Here is a 26,171-nt window from a genome sequence, read left to right on the forward strand (position 1 = left end):
TCAAATTGACCCCGCTCCATTGGGTTACTTGATTGTACATAGAAAAATCTTCAAAAAAATTCTAAAAATAAACCTGAAGGCCTAGAGCTTAGATATTTGACATGTAGCATTGCCTAATGGACCTCTACAAAATTTGTTCAAATCTTGACCCCCCAGGGTCAAATTGACTCAGCCCCAGGGGTTACTTGATTGTACATAGGGAAATCTTCATAAATTTGCTAAAAATAAACCAGAAGGCCTAGATCTTAGATATTTGATATGTAACATTGCCTAGTAGACTTCTACAAACTTTGTTCAAATCTTGACCCCCAGGGTAAAATTGGCCCCGCCCCAGGGGTCACTTGATTTTACATAGGAAAATCTTCAAAAATTTTCTAAAAATAAACCAGAAGGCCTAGAGCTTAGATATTTGACATGTAGCATTGCCTAGTTGACCTCTACAAAATTTATTCAAATCATGACCCCGGGCTCAAACTGACCCCGCCCCATGGGGTTACTTGACTGTACAAAGAAAAAACTTCAAAATTTTCTAAAAATAAACCAGAAGGCCTAGAGCTCTACAAAATTTGTTCAAATCATGACCACCGGGGTCAAAATTGACCCCGCCCCAGGTGTCACTTGATTTTACATAGGAAAATCTTCAAAAAATTTCTAAAAATAAACCAGAAGGCCTAGAGCTTAGATATTTAACATGTAGCATTTCCTAGTGGACCTCTACAAAATTTGTTCAAATCATGACCCCCAGGGTCAAAATTGACCCCACCCCAGGGGTCACTTGATTTTACATAGGAAAATCTTCAAAAATTTTCTAAGAATAAACCAGAAGGCCTAGATCTTAGATATTTGACATGTAGCATTGCCTAGTAGACTTCTACAAAATAATTTCAAATCATGACCCCAGGGGTCAAATTGACCCAGCCTCATTGGGTTACTTGATTGTACATAGAAAAATCTTCAAAATCTTCTAAAAATAAGCCAGAAGGCCTAGAGCTTAGATATTTGACATGTAGCATTGCCTAGTGAACCTCTACAAAATTTGTTCAAATCATGAGGCCCCCCCCTCCCACGGTCAAATTGACCCAGCCCCAGGGGTTACTTGATTGTACATAGGGAAAACTTCATAAATTTGCTAAAAATAAACCAGAAGGCCTAGATCTTAGATATTTGATATGTAACATTGCCTAGTAGACTTCTACAAACTTTGTTGAAAGCCCCCCCCCCCCCCCCTCCCCCGGGGTTACTTGATTGTACATCGGAAAATCTTCCAAAAAAATTCTAAAAATCATCAGTTTGACATTTGAAACATGTTGCTCATATTTCTCAGGTGAGCGATCCAGGGTCATCATGACCCTCTTGTTATGCATATTTTTGACTAGTCAAGGGCCATAACTCTGGTCTTGCTGAGTAATGTCCTTGAAAAAACCCAAGTGCACAACTTCACATGATGAATAATATTTTTATAATGTTTCATAATCCTGGGTCATATACTTTTTGAGATATATGCGACACAAACTTAGGCCCTTTTAATGTATATTTTTGACTACCTGTAAGTCAAGGGCTGTAACTCTTGTCTGGTGTGATCCAAATTAAAACACCAGGTGCACAACTTCCCATACTGAATAACAATCCCATGAGGTTTGATGACTCTGGCACAAATACTTTTTCAGATATGCATGACACATATAGGAATAGCCGACAAGTGCCACCTCCCCCTCCACTTCTGCCAAAAAAGAGTTATGTAACGTCCTGAGAGGCCAACTAATGATGGGGAAGCATTTGGCCTTGTAGTTGTTAAGAAACATGCTTACATGAAGAACTTTTCTGACAGACTCCGATCCTGAGGAAAGGTTGACTGTACCAAGGATTTTGCTCTATCAGGTTGTTGAGGTAGAGGGGTAGGGAGGGGAGGGGAGGTGGGGAATGTTTGGCAAGTACACTTGAAACACTTAACAAGGAGATTAAAAATGATCAACTGATAAACAATTTACAGTTTTTATTTTTAAACCTTTTTACATATTGTAACATTTTTACCAGAATAATGCTGACAAAAATCACTTGACTTGAACAAGATGAAAGTTGATACAAATATACTATTACTTCTCATATAGGTACATTTTACATGATAACATGCTGCCATGATTTTTTACTAGCATTCATATCTAGTAAAATGGACAGCAAGGAAAATTCACCTCCATAGAGAACTCAAACATGGCACCTTTATGTATGGATTCTACAGCACTACTGCTTCACCTCTACGACACATTCTTAGCATAGACAATGTGTTTCAATAATAAAGGTAATATTGTTTTATCACAGGCTATACACATCTAAGTTCACCATTTCAAAAAACAAACGAGCTGTTTGTAAAACACGTATGTCCCCCCCATGATGGGTTGTCCTATTTCAGTTCTATGATCACTTTCATCTTGACCTTTGACCTACTATACCCCAAAACAATAGGGGTCATCAATTTCATAAGCTCAATCATGCTATAAAGTTTGAAGAAACTGAGTCAAGTTGTTCTCAAGTTATTGAGTGGAACGGTTTTCAAGGTTTAGGACCCTCTGACCTTGACCTTTGACTAACTGACCCTAAAAACAACAGGGGTCTTCTATCTTTGACATACTGACCCTAAAAACTGTAGCGGTCATCTCCTTTATAAGCCTGATCATGCTAACAAGTTTGATGGTTCTGGGTCAAGTGGTCCTCAAGGTATTGGGCAGAAACTGTTTGCTCTACCGACTGATGGACCAACCAACTGACAGGTGCAAAGCAATATACCCTACGTCTTCAAAGGGGGCATAATAAATGCAGAAACATTGTAATAATTACAAACAGGTGCATCTTCATTTTCCTCCAATTTTCACACATACCAGCCTCTCATACAGTCGCTATAAGGTTCTTTCAGCATTCACTAACATTTCAATAAATATAATATAATATACATGTGTAGTTAAATGCAAGTTATTACACCAATTCATATCCCATGAAACAACCGTTTTTTGCCAAAACAACAAAATTTTATGGCCGTGTATTTAAATGATTTCACAGTAACTGGAAGTTAAGTTTACATATACATGTATAATAACTCCATATAGATGGCAATGACTAAAACTACCTTAGCACAATCATAGGCTTTGCCCTTGTGCCAATACAGATTCTGTCAAACTAGTACACACATAGGCTTTGCCCTTGTGCCAATACAGATTCTGTCAAGCTAGTACACACATAGGCTTTGCCCTTGTGCCAATACAGATTCTGTCAAGCTAGTACACACATAGGCTTTGCCCTTGTGTCAATACAGATTCTGTCAAACTAATACACACATAGGCTTTGCCCTTGTGCCAATACAGATTCTGTCAAGCTAGTACACACTAAAGGCATTTTATTGCCTTTGATATGCAGAATTATGGAATTTAATGCTATCACCTAGTTTTATAACCCTGAAGGCAAATATGAAGTTTCAATTCAATATCTGCATTAGTTTTGGAGATATATGTAGATGTATATGACCCCTTTTGGACTTAGGAAATCCTGGTTAAAGTTTCTGTCAGAGTTATGGGACTTGACCTAGTGAGGTTGGTAATTGACCTAGAAAAGAATAAATAAGTTTCAAAGCTATATGCCTTTAAATGATAACCATATGTACTTGCCATATGTACTTGCATGCAAAACTTTAACCAAGGTGTGACGCCGATGCCAGGGTGAGTAGAATAGCTAGACAACAACATGATATGGATTGATATTGCAAAAAAAAGTCATATCAAATCACTTTTCTGTTAAAACAAGTGAATGAAGTATTGCCATGCAATACAAAGTCCCCTACTGGAAGGCATCTAATTTTCTCTACTGCAGTGTAACATAATGAACTGATATCTGTCAATGATATATTGTATATTGTACTATATATACAATATGTTATAACAACACACTTGGATTAAAATGTGCATATATAAAAACCTACAGTTGTTTTCATATTGATTTTTTTTTGGATGATTATAAAAATGTTATCATATAAGTTATTTATAGTAAGAACAAAGGGAAATTAATCTTAAAAAAAAAAAAAAAAAAAAAAAAAAAAAAAAAAAAAAAAAAATCTGTATAATTTAAGTCCACAAGAAACTCTTTACCAGGTAGAGATAGGTCAAAATACACCTAAAAATTGGATGCAACATGCATGCTGTACCACAGAAAAGTGGTCTCGATTTTTTTCTACCGCCAGTAATAAAAAAGTTACAATAAAATCTATTTATAGTAAAACAAAGGGATGTAATTCTAAAAACAAGGGTGCCTCATAGTGGTGAACATTTGGTCCAAGTTACATCAAAATCCATCCATGCATGAAGAAGAAATGTTCCATACAAAGTCATTCTTGAATCTGACCTTTGACCTCTAAATATGACCTTGACCTTAGACCTAGGGACTGGTTCTTGCGCATGACATGTTGTCTCATCCAGGGGAATATTTGTGCCAACAGATATCTAAATCCTGCTTTTCATGACAAAGTTATAGACCGGACAGGGAAAAAATCCTCTTGACCTTTGATCTCAAAGTGTGACCTTGACCTTTAAGCTAGGGTACTAGGTGTTGCGCACGACACATCGTCTCATCATGGGGAACATTTATGCCAAGTAATATTAAAATCCCTGATGGATGACAGAGTTCTTGATCGGACAGGAAAAAAACCTTATTGACCTTTGACCTCCAATTGTGACCTTGACCTTTGAGCTAAGGGTCTGGGCTTTGCGCATGACATGTTGTCTCGTCATGGGGAACATTTGTGCCAAGTAATATTAAAATCCCTTCATAGATGGCAGAGTTATGGACGGGACAGGAAAAAAACTCTGTTGACCTTTGACCCCTAATTTTGACTTTGACCTTTGAGCTAGGGGTACGGGATTTGCTCATGACACGTCGTCTCATCATGGGAAACACTTGTGCTAGGTGATATTAAAATCCCTTAATGAATGTCAGAGTTATGGACTGGACACGAAACAGACCCTGTTCATGCTATGTTAACATTTGACTGCCAAGTGTGACTTTGACCTTTGAGCTAGGGGTCTGAAAGTTGTGCATGACACATCGTCTTATTATGCGGTACATTTGTGCCAAGTAATATTAAAATCCCTTCATGGATGGGAGAGTTATGGACCGGACAGGAAAAAAGCCTTGTTGATCTTTGACCTCCAATTGTGACCTTGACCTTTTAAGCTTGGGGTCCAGCTTTTGCGCATGACAAGTTGTCTCCTCCTGGGGAACATTTGTGCCAAGTAATATTAAAATCCCTTCATGGATGGGAGAGTTATGGACCGGACAGGAAAAAAGCCCTGTTGACCTTTGACCTCCAACTGTGACCTTGACCTTTGAGCTAGGGGTCAGGGATTTGCGCACGACACGTCAACTCATCATGGGGAACACTTGTGCCAAGTAATACTAAAATCCCTTCAAGGATGGGAGAGTTGTGGACCGGACAGGAAAAAAGCCCTGTTGACCTTTGACCTCCAATTGTGACCTTGACCTTTGAGCCAGGGGTCCGGGTTTTGCGAACAACATGTCGTCTCATCGTGGGGAACATTTGTAACAAGTAATATTAAAATCCCTTCATGGATGACAGAGTTATGGACCGTACACGAAATTGCGGACGGACGGACAGACGGATGGAATGACGGAAAAGCGCATTCCTATAGTCCCCGAAACTGGTTTTCAACCAGTAGGGGACTAATAAAGTGGTATTGGGAAACATGTGCTTTTACTAAAAACAGTCTCTAGTCTCTTATTCATTTATTTAGAAAGTACTTAGCTTCTCAAACTTATTCTCATCATATTATAATATGATATTAAATTTTAAATTTAACAAGAGCTGTCACTATTGGTGACAAATGCCCCTGAAGCAGGCCCAAGAATGCCACAGTTGTATGCGCAAAAAAATCACATATCATTTTGTGACCTTGACCTTGACCTAAGAGGCCTGGGTCATAAGCGTGACACATCTTCTCAATATGGTTAACATTTGTGTCAAATTATTTTCAAATCCCTTGATAAATGGCAGAGTTATGGACCAGACAAGAAACACCTTTGGCTTCTAAGTGTGACCTTGACCTTGGAGCTAGGGGTCTTGGTCTTGTGAATGACACCTCATCTTATTATAGGGAACATTTATGCCAAGTAATTTCAAAATCCCTTCATCGATGGTAGAGTTATGGACCGGACAAGAAACAGACCATGTTAACCTTTGACCTCTAAGTGTGACCTTGACCTTGAAGCTAGGGGTCTGGGTCTAGCTCAGGACACCTCGTCTGATCATGAGGAACATTTATTCCATGTAATTTCAAAATCCTTTAATGAATTGCAGAGTTATGGACCAGACACGAAACATACCCAGTTAACCTTTAACTTCTAAGTGTGACCTTGACCTTGGAGCAAGGGGTCTGGGTCTTGCTCATGACATGTCGTCTCATTATGGTAAACATTTATGCCAAGTTGTTTCAAAATCCCTTCATGGATAGCAGAGTTATGAACCGGACACGAAACACCATGTTAACCTTTGACGTCTAAGTGTGACCTTGACCTTGGAGCTAGGGATCTGGGTCTTGCGCATGATTTGTTGTCTCATTATGGGGAACATTTATGCCAATTTATTTCAAAATTCCTTTATGAATGGAAGAGTTACAGTCCGGACAAGAATTTACCGGATGCAAACACGGACGGACGGACAGTCAGGGTGTTTGTGGGCGGTGGTGATAACAGGGTACTAAAGGACAAGAAAGTACAAGAAAAAAATGCAGCACCTAACTGTATTCCAATTTTCAAGTCAATACCCTTAATAGTTATGCTCTGGACATGAAATATGATGGGCAGAATTTACCTTGCTTTGACCTTGACCACTGACCTTACAGCCTAGTTAATGCACTATGCACATCGCCTCATCACCATTCACCTCCATCCAAAGTTTGAAATCAACACTTTGAATGGGCAATAATTTATGCTCTAGACACAAAATAAAATGGACAATTTTGATCTTTTCGCTTAATTTGTGGCCTTGACCTTTGACCAACATATTATCCGGTTCATGTGCTCTACACATTGTCTAACTGCCACCTACCTACATATTAAGTTTTAGGTCAGTACCTTGCATGGTTATTTAGTTATGTTCCAGACAAAAAATATGGACAATTTTGACCTTTTAGCTCAATTTGTGACCTTGACCTTTGACCTACAGAGCCGGTTCAAGGATCGTCTAATTCCAAGCTACCCATATACCAAATTTAAAGTCAATACCTTTAATGGTTATAAAGGTATGCTCCGGACACGAATTATGACGGACAGCCTTTTTGCTTGTTTTTGTTTTAAGAAATGACTCCTACACCTCCAAAATGTTTTATAGTCAGTTTCATACTATTACAATAAAATACTAACTCTTACTTTGAAAATAACAAACTGAACCATTTTGCTTGTTTATGTTCCTCCATCTATACATAGAGGATATTACATGAGTGTCTTTTCATATTGAATTTAATAAACAAGTTGAATAAAATATAAAAATGCGATGCTCTGCCGAGCTTTTTATCAATTTTATTAAACAAGTTTAACTAGAGCTATCACTGAAGGTGATGATGAATGTACCCCCCCCCCCCACCCCCCACCCACACACACTGACACCGTACATTGCAATTTGATGCACATAAGACTGCATAATTATGTGGACTGTATGTATAAAGACTCTATGTATATAGTATAGTAACAAAAACAAAGTGCCATAACTCTGCAGAATATTTATCTAAAAGAACTTAACATTCACCATGCACAAGTAGGGTTGGTACTGATTACTTGTGTGAAGTTTCAAGAAATTGTGTGCAAGGGTTCAGGAGATTAGGCGCGCACAATATTGCATATGCAGACTGTATGTATATAGTATACTAACAAAAAACAATGTCCCATAACTGTGCAGAATTTTTTTTCTGAAAGAACCTAACATGCACCATGCACAACTAGGGTTACTACTGATCACTTGTGTTAAGTTTCATTAAATTGTGTGCATGGGTTGAGAAGATTATGTGCGCACAAGATTCCATATGTAGACTGTATGTATATAGTATAGTTAAAAAAATCAAAGTCCTGTAACTATGCAAATTTTTGACATGCACCATGCACAATTACTGTTGTTACTGATCACTTGTGTGAAGTTTCATTAAATTATGTCAAGCAGATGCAGAGTTGGTGCACACAAGATTGTGTCTATGTATATAGTATACAGTTGAACTTCAATGGCTCGAACTCGGATCTTTCGAACACCCGGGATCGCTCAAACTCTTCGCCTGGTCCCGAATTTATTCCTTCTTTATTCTATATAGTTCTACCTCGGATCGCTCGAACTTCGAAAATTCGAGCTCTCGAACTCATTTGGCCGTCCCCTCGGCTCAATTACAGTGATAATTACACCTATTCAGTCGAAACAGAAAATTTGTCGCCGGAAGGACTTGTGTTTACCAAGTTTTTCACACTTCTGCCTGACATTTGCCAAACCCATTTGCCAAGCCTTCCCCTTTCACCGGCGCTTGCGTAATTTTCACACGGTTATGTAATTAGCGTTGGTATATGACAAACAAATAAAACAAAGTGACTTTCATTCACTGCAATGCTTTAATAGGTTTTGACTATTACGCATAAATTTATTTAAAATAATTGAGCAATGTTTGTCATTATTTTTTCTGCATAGAAACGGGAGGTCCGATGTCAATTTTTATACTGCTTAAGCATGGCTGAACAACTTAGTAAAGGATGCGGAAACGGAAGAATAGCTAAGTCGGCTACTGGAAAGCAAGGAACAAAACGAAAATTTGATAAAATAAAACTATAGAAATAAAATATAACGCCATCATCGAATGTGAAAAAGGTCTGAAATCAAAAACAGAAATTGCTAAAATGTTTGATGTTCCAAAAAAACACGTTCTCTGGCTGTATAAGAAAAGTCAGGGTCGATCAAAGAGAGTTACGCTTAAATGCCCTCGAATTCCCAGATTCAATATGGCCGCCATTTAGATGGCTGGAACAACGGAAAACTCGAACTAATTTCCAGGGGACCCTCGAGTTCGAGCCATCGAAGTTCGACTGTAGTAACAAAAAACAAAGTCCCGTAACTCTGAAAAAAATATTTCTGAAAGAACCTTACATGCATCATGCACAACTATTGTTGTTAATGATCATTTTTGTGAAGTTTCATTAAATTGTGTCAAGGGGATGAGGGGAGTTGGTGCGCACAAGATTGTGTCTACGGACGGACAGACAGACGGATGGACGGACAACCTGAAACCAATATACCCTCCCTTACAACTTTGTTGTCGGGGGGTACAATAAATTCAATGTGGAAAGTCACAAATGTAATATTCTTTTTATCACATGTTAGCTTTTCCTTATCGAAACATCAAATATTCTACTTTCTTTAACTATTATAAACACGTCAATTTGAACAACGTCTCCTATCATACATTAAAAGATGTTGACGTCAAAGGTTTATTACACTAGTATATTATCATTTTTATGCAATGGTTTTATTACACTCCCACGACGTCAAACTTGTGACAAAATGTTTTAATAGTCAGCTTCATAGTATTCATCCTACTACAATCATGTAAATAATAATTAAATTTCAAGGGTTGAGCGATACTGCTGTAACTCCTATTAAATAAAGGAGTTACAGCAGTTTTGCGCTCGACCCGCAAATTATTATTGCAGACATTTTTAACAGTGACTGAAATGTAAGCTAAAATTAAACAATTATGAATATCATACAATATATCACAGTACAGAAATCCACCTCACTCAATATGATCATCTCAAACCAGAAATGTTGTATGTTATTCCAAGACATAATTACATGTAGTCTATAAACGTTGCACCCAGGGTATCTTGTCTACAAAAGTAACACAGTTTAGTATGCCTTAAATGGCCACTGACTGCTGAAAGGAACATTATACCATTCACAGCATGGAACTCAAAAGACGGCTACTGACCGTCATAAAGCATCCAGAATTCTCACTCTCATCATTATCTTCCACAGTCAACATTGATGCTACAAACTACTGTAACCTTTCTCTAGGCACCAATGGTCACTTTTCTCCCAGCACCATTATTGCAATGAAATGTTGCCATTATTACCCACACATTTACATATACAATATGCTGACTAGTTTCCATGATCTTCAGTCTGAACAAGTCTGAAAAGTTGTACTGACTGGCTCAGAACATTAGAGGTTTACTAGCACCTTGAACAGCAAGACGATCAGCCTGCTCATTGCCAGCAATCCCTCGGTGACCTCGTACATGTACCTGCACAAAACAAATGGTATGCATTGAAAAATCTGTTGAACAGATAAGAAAACATATACAAGAGGACCATGATGGTCCTGAATCGCTCACCTATCCCCACATGACCCAGTGTTCAACTGAGTATGATGTCGTTATTTCTATTATTTGACATAGTGACCTAGTTTTTGAGCACATGTGACCTAGATATCATCAAGATAAAAAATTCTGACCAATTTTCATGAAGATCCATTGAAAAATATGGCCTCTAGAGAGGTCACAAGGTTTTTCTATTATTTGACCTAATGACCTAGTTTTAAACTTGACCTAGATATCATCAAGGTGAACATTCTCACCAATTTTCATGAAGATCTCGTGAAAAATATGGCCTCTAGAGAGGTCACAAGGTTTTTCTATTTTTCGACCTACTGACCTAGTTTTTGAATGCACATGACCCAGTTAAGAACCTGACCTAGATATCATCAAGTTGAACATTCTCACCAATTTTCATGAAGATCCATTGAGAAATATGGCCTCTAGAGAGGTCACAAGGTTTTTTCTATTTTTAGACCTACTGACCTAGTTTTTGACCCCACGTGACCCAGTTTCGAATTTGACTTAGATATCATCAAGATGAATATTCTGACCAATATTCATGAAGATCTCATGAAAAATTTGGCCTCTAGAGAGGTCACAAGGTTTTTCTATTTTTAGATCTACTGACCTAGTTTTTAACCCCACGTGACCCAGTTTCGAACTTGACCTAGATATCATCAAGGTAAACATACTGACCAATTTTCATGAAGATCCATTGAAAAATATCGCCTCTAGAGAGGTCACAAGGTTTTCCTATTTTTAGACCTACTGACCTAGTTTTTGACTGCACGTGACCCAGTTTCGAACTTGACCTAGATATCATCAAGGTGAACATTCTGACCAATTTTCATGAAGATCCATTGAGAAATATGGCCTCTAGAGAGGTCACAAGGTTTTTCTATTTTTAGATCTACTGACCTAGTTTTTAACCCCATGTGACCCAGTTTCGAACTTGACCTAGATATCATCAAGATGAACATTCTCACCAATTTTCATGAAGATCCATTGAGAAATATGGCCTCTAGAGAGGTCACAAGGTTTTTCTATTTTTAGACCTAATGACCTAGTTTTTGACCCTACGTGACCCAGTTTCAAACTTGACCTAGATATCATCAAGATAAACATTCTGACCAATATTCATGAAGATCTCATGAAAAATATGGCCTCTAGAGAGGTCACAAGGTTTTTCTATTTTTAGATCTACTGACCTAGTTTTTAACCCCACGTGACCCAGTTTCAAACTTGACCTAGATATCATCAAGATGAACATTCTGACCAATTTTCATGAAGATCATTGAGAAAAATGTGGCCTCTAGAGAGGTCAAGGTTTTTACTTTTTAGACCTAGACCTAGTTTTTGACCCACGGACCGTTCGAATTGACCTGTAATTCAGGTAACATTCTAACCAATTTTCATGAAGATCTTAGCAAAAATATGGCCTCTAGGAGGTCACAAGTTTTTCTTTTTTAGACCTATGACCTAGATTTTGACGGCACGTGACCCAGTTTCGAACTTGACCCTAGATATCATCAAGAAACATTCTGACCAACGTTTCGAAAAACCATGAAAAAGACCTTAGAGTGGTCACAAGCAAAGTTTACGGACGACCAGCAGGGACGAGGGACGACGTACGACGGACGCGACACCGCCAAATCACAAAAGCTCACCTTGTCACTTTGTGACAGGTGAGCTAAAAAAAGGCCTTTAAGGTCCTAAAGACGCTCACCTTGACTTAGAGGATGTGTCTGACTTGGAGAACATCATTGAAGAGGTCCATTAGAAATTGTCTGAAGAATTTTCTTTTGAAGCTTTGTGAAAGGATAGGACACAGGTGCCCCCACTCTGTCTATGTACTTAGTTTCATGACCTAGTGAAGATTTTTTCAGATATATGCAACAAACTTTTTAGCACTTAGGATTTTCATAAAGTGAGAACATAACTTGTCTAGTGAGCAATTCCCAAAGAGAACACCAATTTATGAGCCTAAGTCTGAGCGAAATGCCAAAGAGAAAACCAATTTTATGAGTCTAAGTCAAATAGTTTTGGGATACATATGACACAAACTTGCCTTTATACATATTTTTGACAATGGGCATAACTGGTCTACTGAAAATCTGGAACAACCTCGGGTGCAATTCACATGCTGAATATGCCCTATGACGTTTCATGACCCTAGTCAAATATTTTTGATATGTGCACACAACTTTATGCCTTATGGTATTTTGACTGTCAAGGTCTAACTGGTCTTGCTGAGTGATGCCTATAACAAAATCCAAGTGCCAACTTCACATGCCAAATATTACTGTTGTTTCATAATCTAGGTCAAACGCTTTTGATGCATATTATTTGTCTACTCAAGGGCCATAACTTGCAAATGTGACCGAACATACCCAAGGATGCTAAACGACCAAAAGTTCCATCAAAGGTTTATGAAATTGTAAGGCTGTTCTATTTTAGCTTTTGTGGCCCTTAAAGTGTTCTCAGATCCATTTGAAGTTTTTGATAATCTACCAGTGGTTGACCGAGAAAAATTGTTACCTTTAGCCTCTGAGGCAATTCTGACCTTAGCGACTGGCAGCTGATTTGTCTGCCAGTTTTGATCAGGTCATAAATTTTCAGTGAAACCCCTTTGATTAATGTGTGGTACTGCCCAAACAATGATGCCGTTTCTTTAGAATTTAGCAGGCTAAAGTTAATACTACTAAACAACTGAGAAAGAACAATTAAAGGAGCTTACGGACGAAGTTGGAAAGATCCATCAATGTAATTTGACCAGCTGTTTCATGAGAGAAATGTTAGCAAACATGAGGGCATGATGGCCCTAGCCTCAACAGGTAACACACCATACAATTGTTTGACCTGAATGACCCAGTTTTTGACACCACATGACCCAGTTTCAAACTCGATCCTAGATTTTCAAGGACATAAATTCTGACCAAGTTTCATGAAGATTGAACAAAAATGTGGCCTCTAAGTGTTTTTTACTTCGATTTGGCCTGTAACCTAGTTTTTATAACCGGACGAATTTTAACCTGTCCGAAATTTCAGGGAAAAAATTCTGACCAATTTCATTAAGATTGGGCAAAAATGTGACCTCTTGGTGTAAACAATCATTTTCTTTATTTGACCTATTACCTAGTTTTTGACCCACATGACCCAATTAAAACTTGCCCATGATTTCATGAGAAACATTCTGACAAGTTTCGGAAGAGGGACAAAAAAGTGCCTCTAGAATAGTAAACAACGAATGAAGTATTGCCATGAATCAAAGTCCGTACGGAAGGCACCTATTCTTACGCAGATCTATGAACTGATATCTGTCAATGATGTATAACAATATGTATTTTATACAGATGCTATAAACAAAGGGACTTGGATTAAAATTGTATATAAACCCTTTTGTTTTCATATGTTTGGCCGATATCATAAGGTAACATTATTTATAGTAAAAAAAAAAAAAAAAAAAAATCCATATAAGTCCACAGAAAACTCTTAACCAGGTAGAGATAGGTCAAAATACACCTAAAAATTGGATGTAACATTCATGTTGTACCACAGAAAACTGGTCTCGATTTTTCCCTACGGCCTGTAATAAGTAAGTTACAATATAAGCTATTTATAGTAAAACAAAGGGAAATAACTCTAAAAAACAGGAGTGCCTCATGGTGGTGAACATTTGTGCCAAGTTACATCAAAATCCCTCCATACATAAAGAAGAAATGCTCCGGACAAAGTCATTCTTGAATTTAGCATTTGACCTCTAAGTGTGACCTTGACCTTAGACCTAGGGACCTGGTTCTTGTGCACAACAATCTGTTTCATGATAGTGAACATTTATGCCAAGTTACATCAAAATCCCTCCATGTATATAGAAGAAGTGTTCCAGACAAAGTCATTCTTGTATCTGACCTTTGGCATCTGTGTGTGACCTTGACCTTTGACCTAGGGACTAGGTTCTTGTGCATGACACACCCTCTCACAGTGGTGAACATTTGTGCAAAGTAATATTCAAATCCTGTTTTGCATGACAAAATTATACACCGGACAGGAAAAATGTCCCATTAACCTTTGATCTCTAAGTGTGACCTTGACCTTTAAGCTAGGGTTCTGGATGTTGCGCATGACACGGAGTTTCACCATGGGGAACATTTATGCCAAGTAATATTAAAATACCTTAATGGATGTCAAAGTTCTGGACTGGACAGGAAAAAAACCCTATTGACCTTTGACCTCCAATTATGACCTTGACCTTTGAGCTAGGGGTCAGGGTTTTGCACACGCCATGTCATCTCATCATGGGGAACATATGTGCCAAGTAATATTAAAATACCTTCATGGATGGCAGAGTTATGGACCGGACACGAAACAGACCCTGTTCATGCCATGTTAACATTTGACTGCCAAGTGTGACCTTGACCTTTCAGCTAGGGTTCTGAAAGTTGTGCGTGACACATCGTCTTAATATGAGGTACATTTGTGCCAAGTAATATTAAAATTTCTTTCATGGATGACATAGTTATGGACCGGACAGGAAAAAAGCTCTGTTGACCTTTGACCTCAAATTGTGACCTTGACCTTTCAGTTAGGGGTCCGGGTTTTGCACATGACATGTATTCTCATCATGGGGAACATCTGTGCCAAGTAATATTAAAATCCCTTAATGGATGACAGAGTTATGGACCAGCCAAGAAACAGATCCTGTTCATGCCATGTTAACATTTGACTGCCAAGTGTGACCTTGACCTTTGAGGTAGGGGTCTGAAAGTTGAGCATGACACATCGTCTTATTATGAGGTACATTTGTGCCAAGTAATATTAAAATTCCTTCATGGATGGCAGAGTTATGGACCGGACAGGAAAAAATCCCTGTTGACCTTTGACCTCAAATTGTGACCTTGACCTTTAAGTCAGGGGTCCAGGTTTTGCGCCTGGCATGTCGTCTCATCATGGGGAACATTTGTGCCAAGTAATATTAAAATCCCTTCATGGATGACAGTGTTATGGACCGGACACGAAATTGGGGACGGACGGACGGAAAAGCGCATTCCTATAGTCGCCGAAACTGGTTTTCAACCAGTAAGGGACTAACAAGCTTTTCCTTTGATTTTACCAAGTGACCTAGTTTCTGACCCTACATGACCCAGAGTCGAAATCATACAAGACTTCATGATATCAAACATTCTGACCAAGTTTTATGAAGATTGAATAAAAAATGTGGCCCCTAGAGTGTTAACAAGCTTTTCATTTGATTTGACCGGGTGACCTAGTTTTGACCCCACATGACCCAGTTTCGAACTTGGCCTAAAAATCATCAAGATGACCCAATATCGAACTTGTCCAAGATTTTATTGAGGGTAACATTCTGACCAAGTTTCATTAAGATTTGGCCAAAATTGTGACCTCTACAGTGTTAACAGTCAAACTGTTGATGACGACCGACACAGGGCGATCACAAAAGCTCACCTTTAGCACTTCGTGCTCTGGTGAGCTAAAAAGTTGACACAGGACAACCAATGAGAGAAAATGAGCAATGGACAATGGGTGAAGGATCATCAACCTATACTAACAGCTCATCCCGAATAAAGTTCAGGTTGATTTAAAAATCAGTATTAGGATTAACTTTAATACATGAAAAGATCTGATATCATACACATTAAACTGCAATTAAATTCACTGGTGTGAAACTTGTTGCAGCAAAAAAATGACCACTTTCATTGCAGACATTCTTCCTTGTTCAATATAAAATTTAGACATTCTCAAACAATATGACTCCAAAGTGTGATTCATAAATATTTTCAAAACAAGAAACAAACCCAGTTTATTTTAACTCCATCCATTGCTTCAAGGAGACATTCAAAATCTTCACGATTAATAACTGGATTTCCTGCAGCAGTTTTCCAATCCTTCTTCTGCCAACCATGTAACCACTTTGTCATTGCTAAAATATACATTCATACAATGCCTACAGAAACTTACAAATAACTAGAATAATAATAAAAGGAACAGACAAAAGTGAATCTACAGACTTTCAGTCAATGACAATATTTGTAAGTTTCTAAAATGCCAGGATTACGATTACCATCAGGCAGGGGAGTTAGTAGTTTTTGTATATTCTTCAGTTTTGTGCACTTAAAAAATGAATTCCTTTTTGTAGCCTTCTAGATATTCAACTTCAAAATAAAGGAATGCTGTAGAAATCATTTTTAGCTCCATTATTTGGAGAATTGGGGGGCTATTCTACTTGCCCCGGTGTTGGCGTGAGCTTTCTTGGTTAAAGTTTTTCGGCAACCTTTGTTTTTTCTGTCATATCTTTGTTACTATTGCTAATCTTACTGTAACTTCACATAACATTCCAGATACAACAAAGTATGTGCAGGCTGGCCAATACAAAGGTCAGTCACAAGTGTAACTTAGGTTATTTAAGGTTAACTTGGAACCTTTTTCTGTCTACTTTTCTATGCTTATATCACTAAGTACATAAAATGTCCAATACAAAAAGTATGCAGGGGCTGGGCCCATTATACGTAAGGTCAAGGTCACCAAGGTGTTATACTTAGGTTATTTTTAAGGTTAAAGTTTTTCGGCAACCTTTGTTTTTCTGTCATATGTTTGTTACTATTGCTTATATCTTACTGTAAGTTCACATAAACATTGTCCAGCATACAAACAATGTCAGCATTCAAACAAAGTATGTGCAGGGGCTGTGCCCATTATACTCAAGGTCAAGCTCACCAAGGTGTTATACTTAGGTTATTTTTAAGGTTAAAGTTTTTCGGCAACCTTTGTTTTTCTGTCATATGTTTGTTACTATTGCTTATATCTTACTGTAAGTTCACAAAAACAAAGCATACAAACGAAGTATGTGCAAGGGCTGGGCCCATTATATGGAAGGTCAAGGTCACAAAGTTGTTACACTTGGAATTATTTTCATGTTAAATTTTTTCGACAGATTCATTTATTATGATCTAAGACATATCTTTGGTACTTTAAAAGATAATGACTTGAAATTAAAAATATTCTTTATAATCATCTGCATGAGTGGTTACAATCCCCATAACTCTTATTGTATTTTTGACAGAATTATGCCCCTTTCATACTTAAAAATTTTTTGGCAATCTTCGCTTTCTGGATATAACTTTAGTACAATATAAGATAAAGACTTGAAACTTAAAATATATCTTTATCATCATCATCTGCATGTGTGGTAACAATCCCAATAACTCTAATTTGTGTTCTTGACAGAATTATGCCCCTTGGTGTATCTTCCTTTTAAAGTAGAGGTTTCTTATTGAGACATATATTCATTTTACTGTCAAATCGCCGAATTGTGAAGTGCGCTGTCTTACGGACAGCTCTTGTTGAACTAGATGTGTCCATAGGACACTTTTGCCCCAATCTTCCTGTCACTGTACATGGTTTCATGACTCAAGGTGAACTATTTTTAAGATATATATATATAGCACTTTATGAGTATTTTTCACTAAGTCAAGGACCATAACTCTGGTCTGGCTGAGTGAAATTTCAAACAGAACACCAGCTGCACAATTTCACAATCCTCTAATGTCTTGTGACTCTTTAATCAAATAGTTTTTGAGATACATGTGATACAAACTTTTATGCCCTTTATGCATAGTTCTGACTTAATCAAGGGTGATTACTCTGACCTAATCGCTAGAAATCAAAACAGAATTCAAGGTGCACAACTACACATGCTGAATATTATTCCTATTATGTCTCATGACCCCAGGTCAAACAGATTTTAAGGTACATGCTATAGTTTTTAAATAAGCCAAGGGCCGTAACTCTGGTCTGACTGAATGAAATCTAAAAAAAAAATCCAAGGTGCACAACTTCATATGCTGAATAACATTTCTATAATGTTCATAATCCTAGGTCAAATACTTCTTGAGATAAAGTCATGTGACACAAACTTTTAGGCCCTTTTTAAGACATATATTTGACTAAGTCAAGGGCCATAACTGGTCTGGCTGTGTGAAAACCAAATTAAAACACCAGGTGCACAACTTTACATGCTGAATGACAATACTGTGAGGTTTATTGACTCTAAGTCAAATACTTTTTGAGATATGCACAACACAATTTCGGCTGGACGGATAAGGGCAACTCATAGTGCTCCTCTACCTACCCACTTCAACCCAAAAATTTTGGGGGCACAAAAAGAAACAAATTAAGTATTAAGAGTAATTCATCAATTTATTGATGTATGTCTCATTAACATACCACTGATATCGTTTATAATATGATTATCCTTGTAATGTTCTTATAACACCCAAATGTTTAAAATTACTTGTTCATTTTCTACTGGTACTTAAAAGAATTTTTTCACAGGTTTTACATATTCATAATTTTAACATGTCCGAAACATTGCGGAATGATTCTGATTTCACTTGGGGATTGATTATATTTTACTCAGACTTTATCTTAGACTCCCTGTGTAAAATTTCAAACTTTAAACTAAGGTCAAAGTATTAAATCCATATAATATTTCAATGAAACTTTAAAACTTTGTAGGTTGTAGCATTATCTGTGGCATGTGCACTCAAAATTATTAATTGATGTCTGAAATAATGTAATATTTATTTCTAAAGTCACTTATATGTTCATTGTAAAAATACTTCGTTTTACCCAAGCGGAAACTGGCAAATACTTGAAAATGCAGCTCTCTGATTGGTCAGTTAAAGATCCCAAAGTCATGATAGAGTTATGAATATAATTACTTTTACATGTACTTTATATGTTATCAAAATATTTCTTCTGTTCAGTTATGTTCGATATATTTGTGTAATGACTAGGATTCTATATTTAAGGGGAAATGCCACAGTTGTGTGGGTTTTTTATATAGGCAAAGAAGGAAAATTTTAACTAGTGGAGAGAATTTTCTTAAACTTTGCATGATCATAGAGCATCATATTAGAAACAAAATTTATGCAAAAAAAAAACTGGGGTCCTGGTGCTACTTACTGAGTTATCTGCACCTGAATGCGAGATTTTTGCTCTTTTAGGTCATTTTCAAGGGCAAATAACTCAAAATCTAGCATACGGATACCTTATTTGACTTCAAATTATTTTTTGTTATTCCATTTCCAGTCATTATGCAAAGTTTTAAACCATTCTATCGAACAGAATTTTTGCTGTGTTTCAATGAGTAAACATACTGCATTTTTCTTGAAAAAGGGGCATAACTGGAAGAAATCTTCTATTTGTTTGCATAAGCGACTATAGAATAAAATCTGTCTCATAGAATTCCTGCAAATTTTGTACAGTTGCAGGAAATAAAGTAACAAACACTAATCTGAAATCAAATAAAGTGTAACTAACCATTACCTTGTGTTATCTGCCCTTGAAAATGACCTAAAAGAGCAAAAAACTAGCATTCAGGGGAAGATAACTCAAAAAGTAGCACCGGGACCCCCAGTTTTTTTTCCAATTTGTTTCTAATATGATGCTCTATGATCATGCAAAGTTTAAATTCTCTCTGCTAGTTAAAATTTTTCTTCTTTGCCTATATAAAAACCCCACACAACTTTCCCATTTCCCCTTAACTTGTATTATGTAATAGGTCTCTTGTAATTCTGTAGTTGTAATGCCTATGTACTGATTTCTGAGTTTGAATACTGTATTGCACATAGAAGAGACTGAAATAAAACAAGAGGGCCAAGATGGCCCTAGGACGCTCACGTGAGAAACACACCATAACAGTGTAAACATGTTTGACCTAGTGATTTCATGGAAATAAATTTTCTAACCAATTTTCATTAAGATTGGACCAAAAATGTGTAAACAAGTATTTTTCTTCCATTTGACCTAGTGACCTAGTTTTTGAGCCAAGATGACCTACATTCGAACTTGACCTAGATTTGATCAAGGCAATCATTCTGACCAAATTTCATGAAGATCTGGTATAAAATGCAGCCACTATGACCCATATTCAAACTTGACCATAATTTCATCAAGGCTATCATTCTGACCAAATTTCAAGAAAATCAATCGAAAAATACAGTCTCTACTGCATACACAAGATTTTTCTTCTATTTGACCTAGTGTCCTAGTTTTTGACCACAGATAAGACATATTCTAACCTGACCTAGATTTCATCAAGGCAATCATTCTGACTAAATTTTATGAATATCCAGTGTAAAATGCAGCCCTTACTGCATACACAAGGTTGTTCTTTAATTTGACCTGATGACCTAGTTTTTTGATCCTAGATGACCCATATTCAAACTCAACCTAGACTTCATCAAGACAAACATTCTGATCAAATTTCATGAAGATTCAAAATAAAATGCAGCCCCTATTGCATACACAAGGTTTTTCTTTGATTTGACCTAGTGACCTAGTTTTTGACCCCAGATGACCCATATTCAACCTCGACTTAGATTTTATCAAAGCAATCATTCTGACCAAAATTCATAAAAATCAATTGAAAAATACAGTCTGTATCGCATAAACAAGTGTTTTTTCTATTTGACCTAGTGACCTAGTTTTTGACCCCAGACAACCCATTTTCAAACTTGGCCTAGACTACATCAAGGCAATCATTCTGACAAATTTCATGAAGATCAGTTGAAAAATACAGCCTCTATCTCATACACAAGGTCTTTCTGTGATTTGACCTAGTGGTCTAGTTTTTGACCCCAGATGACCCATATTCGAACTTGACCTAGATTTTATCAAAGCAATCACTCTGACCAAAATTTCATGAAGATCAGTTGAAAAAAAATTAGCTTCTATCGCATACACAAGGTTTTCCTTTGATTTAACCTAGTGACCTACTTTATGACCCAGATAACCCATATTCGAACTTGACCTAGATTACATCAAGGCAATCATTCTGACCAAATTTCATGAAGATCAATTGAAAAATACAGCCTCTATCGCATACACAAGGTTTCTCTTTGATTTGATCTAGTGACCTAGTTTTTGACCCCAGATGACCAATTTTCGAACTTGGCCTAGATTCATCAAGGTATTCATTCTGAACAAAATTCATGAAGATCAATTAAAAAAATACAGCCTGTATCGCATACACAAGGTTTTTCTTTGATTGGACCTAGTGACCTAGTTTTTGACCCCAGATGACCCATTTTCAAACTTGGTCTAGATTTCATCAAGGTAATCATTCTGACCAAATGTCATGAAAATCAGTTGAAAAATACAGCCTCTATCACATACACAAGCTAAATGTTGACAGACGACAGACAAAGACGACAGACAGAAAGACGCCGGATATCCAGCGATCACAATGCTCCCATTGCTCAGGTGAGCGAAAAATGATTATATTATTTTATCATTAAAATGTTTGAGGTTACTTATGTTTCACTTACAGTTAATTAGAAACATGCTGTCAGTTTTCACAGTTAGCTCATTAAATCCACTCTCTTTGGCTTGTTGTACAGCTTTAACTACAGCCTATAAAACACAAGTATTGTTTACCTGTAAAAATCACATGATCAAATTAAACTGTATTCGTGATAAGGATTTCATTCTCTAACTGATCTTAATGTTTTCTGCAGAACATATCACATGATACATAAATGTGCATTCCTACCATACAAGAAGACATTAATTGATGGAGTTAATAATCAGTTTTAACATAATTGGTTAAAGGTGAATAACCATTACCTGCAGAAAATAAAAACAGATTAAAGTATTGTGAATTATGTTTCTGAATTAAAAAACAGATAGTACTACATACAGACAGAAATGGAAATAACATTGGAAAAGACCACTAATGAATACTTCTTATGCCTACAGGTTAGATGATATACTACTGCATCTGTAACAAGGTTAGGTCCTACTTTATTTATATTAGATGCCAGTTTACCAGTAAAGCTTACATGGATCTCTGCCCTGTTGTTTGTTTGTCTTCCAGGAAGTCTTTCACTTGTGTTCCTGAAAACAGATTGACATGTTTCAACTACCTGATTTAAAATAATGATCTCTTTATGAAACAAGAGCTGTCACTAATGGTGACTAATGCCCCCGCAGCACCTTGACCTTTGACCTGGTGACCCCAAAGTCAGTAGGGGTGGTGTACTCAATAAGTACTATCAGCATGTGAAGTTTGAAGGTCCTGAATGAAGTGGTTGGCATGTAAAGTGCCTTCATGCAAAAAGTTAACGTTGGCCCCTGTGACCTTGACCTTTGACCTGGTGACCCCAAAGTCAGTAGGGTTGGTGTACTCATAAAGTACTATCAGCATGTAAAGTTTGAAGGTCCAGGGTGCAGTGGTTCGCGAGTAAAGTGCCTTCATGCAAAAATTTAACGTTGGCCCCTGTGACCTTGACCTTTGACCTGGTGACCCCAAATTTAGTAGGAGTGGTGTACTCAATAAGTACTATCAGCAAGTGGTCCTGGGTGCAGTGGTTCCCGAGTAAAGTGCCTTCATGCAAAAAGTTAACGTTGGCCCCTGTGACCTTGACCTTTGACCTGGTGACCCCAAAGTCAGTAGGGGTGGTGTACTCAATAAGTACTATCAGCATGTGAAGTGTGAAGGTCCTGGGTGCAGTGGTTCGCAAGTAAAGTGCCTTCATGCAAAAAGTTAACATTGGCCCCTGTGACCTTGACCTTTGACCTGGTGACCCCAAAGTCAGTAGGGGTGGTGTACTTAATAAGTACTATCAGCATGTGAAGTTTGAAGGTCCTGGGTGCAGTGGTTCATGAGTAAAGTGCCTTCATGCAAAAAGTTAACGTTGTGACTAACGAACTAACGAACGAACTAACGGACGGACAGTTGAAAACTAATATGCCTCCCTTCGGGGGGCATAAAAATAAACAACACCTTTTATATGAAATACATTCCTAAACTGGTGTATTACTGATATTTTCAAGATAGACAGGACTATGGAAATCTCCAAAGTTCTGCACAAGACAATATCATACACAAAAGGCTTGGAACTGTCAATTCCACACAGAACCACGGATCTTTGGTGTAGGTGATAGATACTGAAATAGTTAGATAAAAAAATAATAACCTGAAAGTAACTGCAAATATAGAACAACAATATTCACCTTATCTACCAAGCTTTTCTTGGAATCTAACCAGTGGTAGAAAAGCAGTTATCCATTACAAACTTTTAACTAACAATATCAAAACACCATAACTAAAACATTCAGCTCAACAGCAGTATTGTTGTGCCTAGTAATTATTTTCTGTCATGATTATGTCAAGTTATATATATGATGATAACCTGACAAACAACAATTTATCTGGGGTCATTCATACTCCCATTTATCAGGGAACTCTTCATTAACTGTGTAAGTTATGATCTGAACTGCAGGAACACTAGTAGGGTCACTGGTCTGAAACTGCTATATGTACTCACAGAGGATGGCCTGGTCCCCAGTAGACTCCTATTCCAGCTTTTGCTTCACCATAACCATTATTTGTACAGGCTCCATCAGTGTAAACAACAGGTGCTTCTTCATTTGGTCCCATACCTACATTATGATAAAAGAATAAAAACCATTAGCTATTCTTGTAGTAGGATGATACATTATATACATTGTAGATTCAAACAGCTAATGTGATAACTTTCAAGCCATACATGTGAAGTGACATCACTAAATTCTCCAACGGGCAAGGAAAGCCTGACAGTAAGTTAATTTTATATGAAAGCCATCCTCAAGCCTTTCATAACACTGAAAGAATATTTAAAATTGGACAAGATTTGAAAAAGATATCGTAGATTGAAATTTAAGAAAATGGCAGAAAAATGGAGGCAGCCATTTTAGTGTGTATATGACATCATTTACACACTCCTGAATTATTTTCTTTTAGCAAATAACCATTTAAATAGATAAAGGACGAGATATGATAAGTTATGCAAAATGGCCCCCTAAATTATTGGAATATGAAAACTCCATAATTGAAATTTTAACTGTCTAAAACAAACAAAGAGGGCCAAGATGACCCTAGGAAGCTCACCTGAGAAACACACCATATCAGTGTAAACATGTTTGACCTAGTGATTTCATGAAAACGAATATTCTGACCAATTTTCATTAAGACTGGACCAAAAATGTGGTCTCAAACAAGTATTTTCTTTCATTTGACCTAATGACCTAGTTTTTTGGCCACACATGACCTAGATTTCATCAAGGCAGCCATTCTGACTAAATTTTATGAATATCCAGTGTAAAATGCAGCCCCTATCGCATACAAAAGGTTTTTCTTTGATTTGACCAGGTGACCTAGTTTTTGACCACAGATGACCCATATTCAAACTTGACCTAGATTTCATCTAGACAAACATTCTGATCAAATTTTATGATAATCAGGTGTAAAATGCATACACAAAGTTTTTAATTGATTTGACCTAGTGACCTAGTTTTTGACCCCAGATGACCAATATTCGAAATTGACCTAGATTTCATAAAGGTAATTATTCTGCTTAAACTTCATGAACCTCAATTGAAAAAATACAGCGTCTATCGCATACAAAACATTTTTCCTTGATTTGTCCTAGCAACCTAGTTTTCGACCCCAGATGACCCATAATCAACGCTATCATTCTGACCAAATTTCATGAAGATCAATTGAAAAATACAGTCTCTATCGCATACACGAGGTTTTTCTTTGATTTGACCTAGTGGCCTAGTTTCTGACCACAGATGACCCATATTTGAACTTGACCTAGATTTCATCAAGGCAATCTGACTAAATTTTATGAGGCCATCCTTGAAAAATTGCTTGTTTGCAGTAACGCGACCGGCTCACGAAAATCGCCGCAACTCAAACAATTTTTTAACCCAAAACTCGGATTTTTTTTTTGTCAGTGCCGTGTTTTTATTCTTTCCTGTTTTGTTATTTCTTTTGGGTACTATTTGTATCGCAAAGTTTTCCTAGACAGTGTTCGTTGAGGTTCAACTACATGAATGATCGATATGACCGATAAGAAACAAAATATGTGAATGTTACGCTTTCTGTATACCGCTAATTAACAAGTGACACAAATACGATAATAGGCTGCTCTTCTATGCATTGTTTATCAATTAACTTTTACACATTGATCAATAAATACCTTTGGCAATGACGGACATTATTGTACCAAATACAAACCGCGAGAAGCCCATGTGTCAGTCCGAACGCCCAGCCGATTTCCTGATATACTACAAAAAATTCATGCAAAAAGTTGTTTAGAAAATTCCACATGACAAATTTTGGTACATAGTGTTTTTCTGTGCAATACTGTAGACGTATTTAACCGAGTTTTAGATTTGTAAAATAATGATTTTTCTCATACGTAAAACATCTGGGATAGATAAATTCTTGGATATCATTCTGTCATAATTTCTCTAACAATATTGCAAACAAATAATAATTTTAGTTTCGATCTTTTGTCGTTGCATAATCTTTTTAATCTGCCCCGAGGATAAAACTGCAGTGACACTGCACAAGTCACTTGGAAAGAGCACAATAAACGTCAAAAATATTAGACAAACAAAATTTTCTTACCTGAAAATATATTTATAAAAGTTAAACACCCTTTCAATGCAATGACTAAAACCAGCGAAAGAAATCCATAATGTTTACATTTCTAGATTTTCCTATTTGAGTGAAATTAAATTTCCACGGGTCCACTTTTTTCTATTTTTCAAAACTCAGACTTTAGAAACAGTTATAGTTCAACCATCGTTTTTATCCAATGACAAGCGAGGGATTTTCAAAAAAGTAACCAACTTATTTTCATATTGTTTCATAACTGAAGAATCTGATCCACTTAATTATGAAGTAGTTCAAAATTAAT

The 26,171-nt window shown here is 36.9% G+C and overlaps 1 protein-coding gene across 1 annotated transcript in view; it reads right to left on the bottom strand.

Moving 5' to 3' along the window:
* Window positions 1-1,978: 1,978 nt before the first annotated feature.
* The window catches only part of LOC123524480 (ribonuclease H1-like), a 74,562-nt gene continuing 50,369 nt past the window's right edge, over window positions 1,979-26,171 (bottom strand). The window contains exons 5-9 of the mRNA XM_045302697.2: window positions 23,748-23,862; window positions 22,260-22,314; window positions 21,747-21,831; window positions 16,212-16,336; window positions 1,979-10,326 (exon numbers count right to left, since the gene is read on the bottom strand). Of these exons, the coding sequence (XP_045158632.1) occupies window positions 10,237-10,326; window positions 16,212-16,336; window positions 21,747-21,831; window positions 22,260-22,314; window positions 23,748-23,862 (470 nt within the window). The 3' untranslated portion in view covers window positions 1,979-10,236. The remainder of the gene's footprint in view (window positions 10,327-16,211; window positions 16,337-21,746; window positions 21,832-22,259; window positions 22,315-23,747; window positions 23,863-26,171) is intronic.

The sequence above is a fragment of the Mercenaria mercenaria genome, chromosome 3 (assembly GCF_021730395.1).
Source record: "Mercenaria mercenaria strain notata chromosome 3, MADL_Memer_1, whole genome shotgun sequence".
NCBI lineage: Eukaryota > Metazoa > Mollusca > Bivalvia > Venerida > Veneridae > Mercenaria > Mercenaria mercenaria.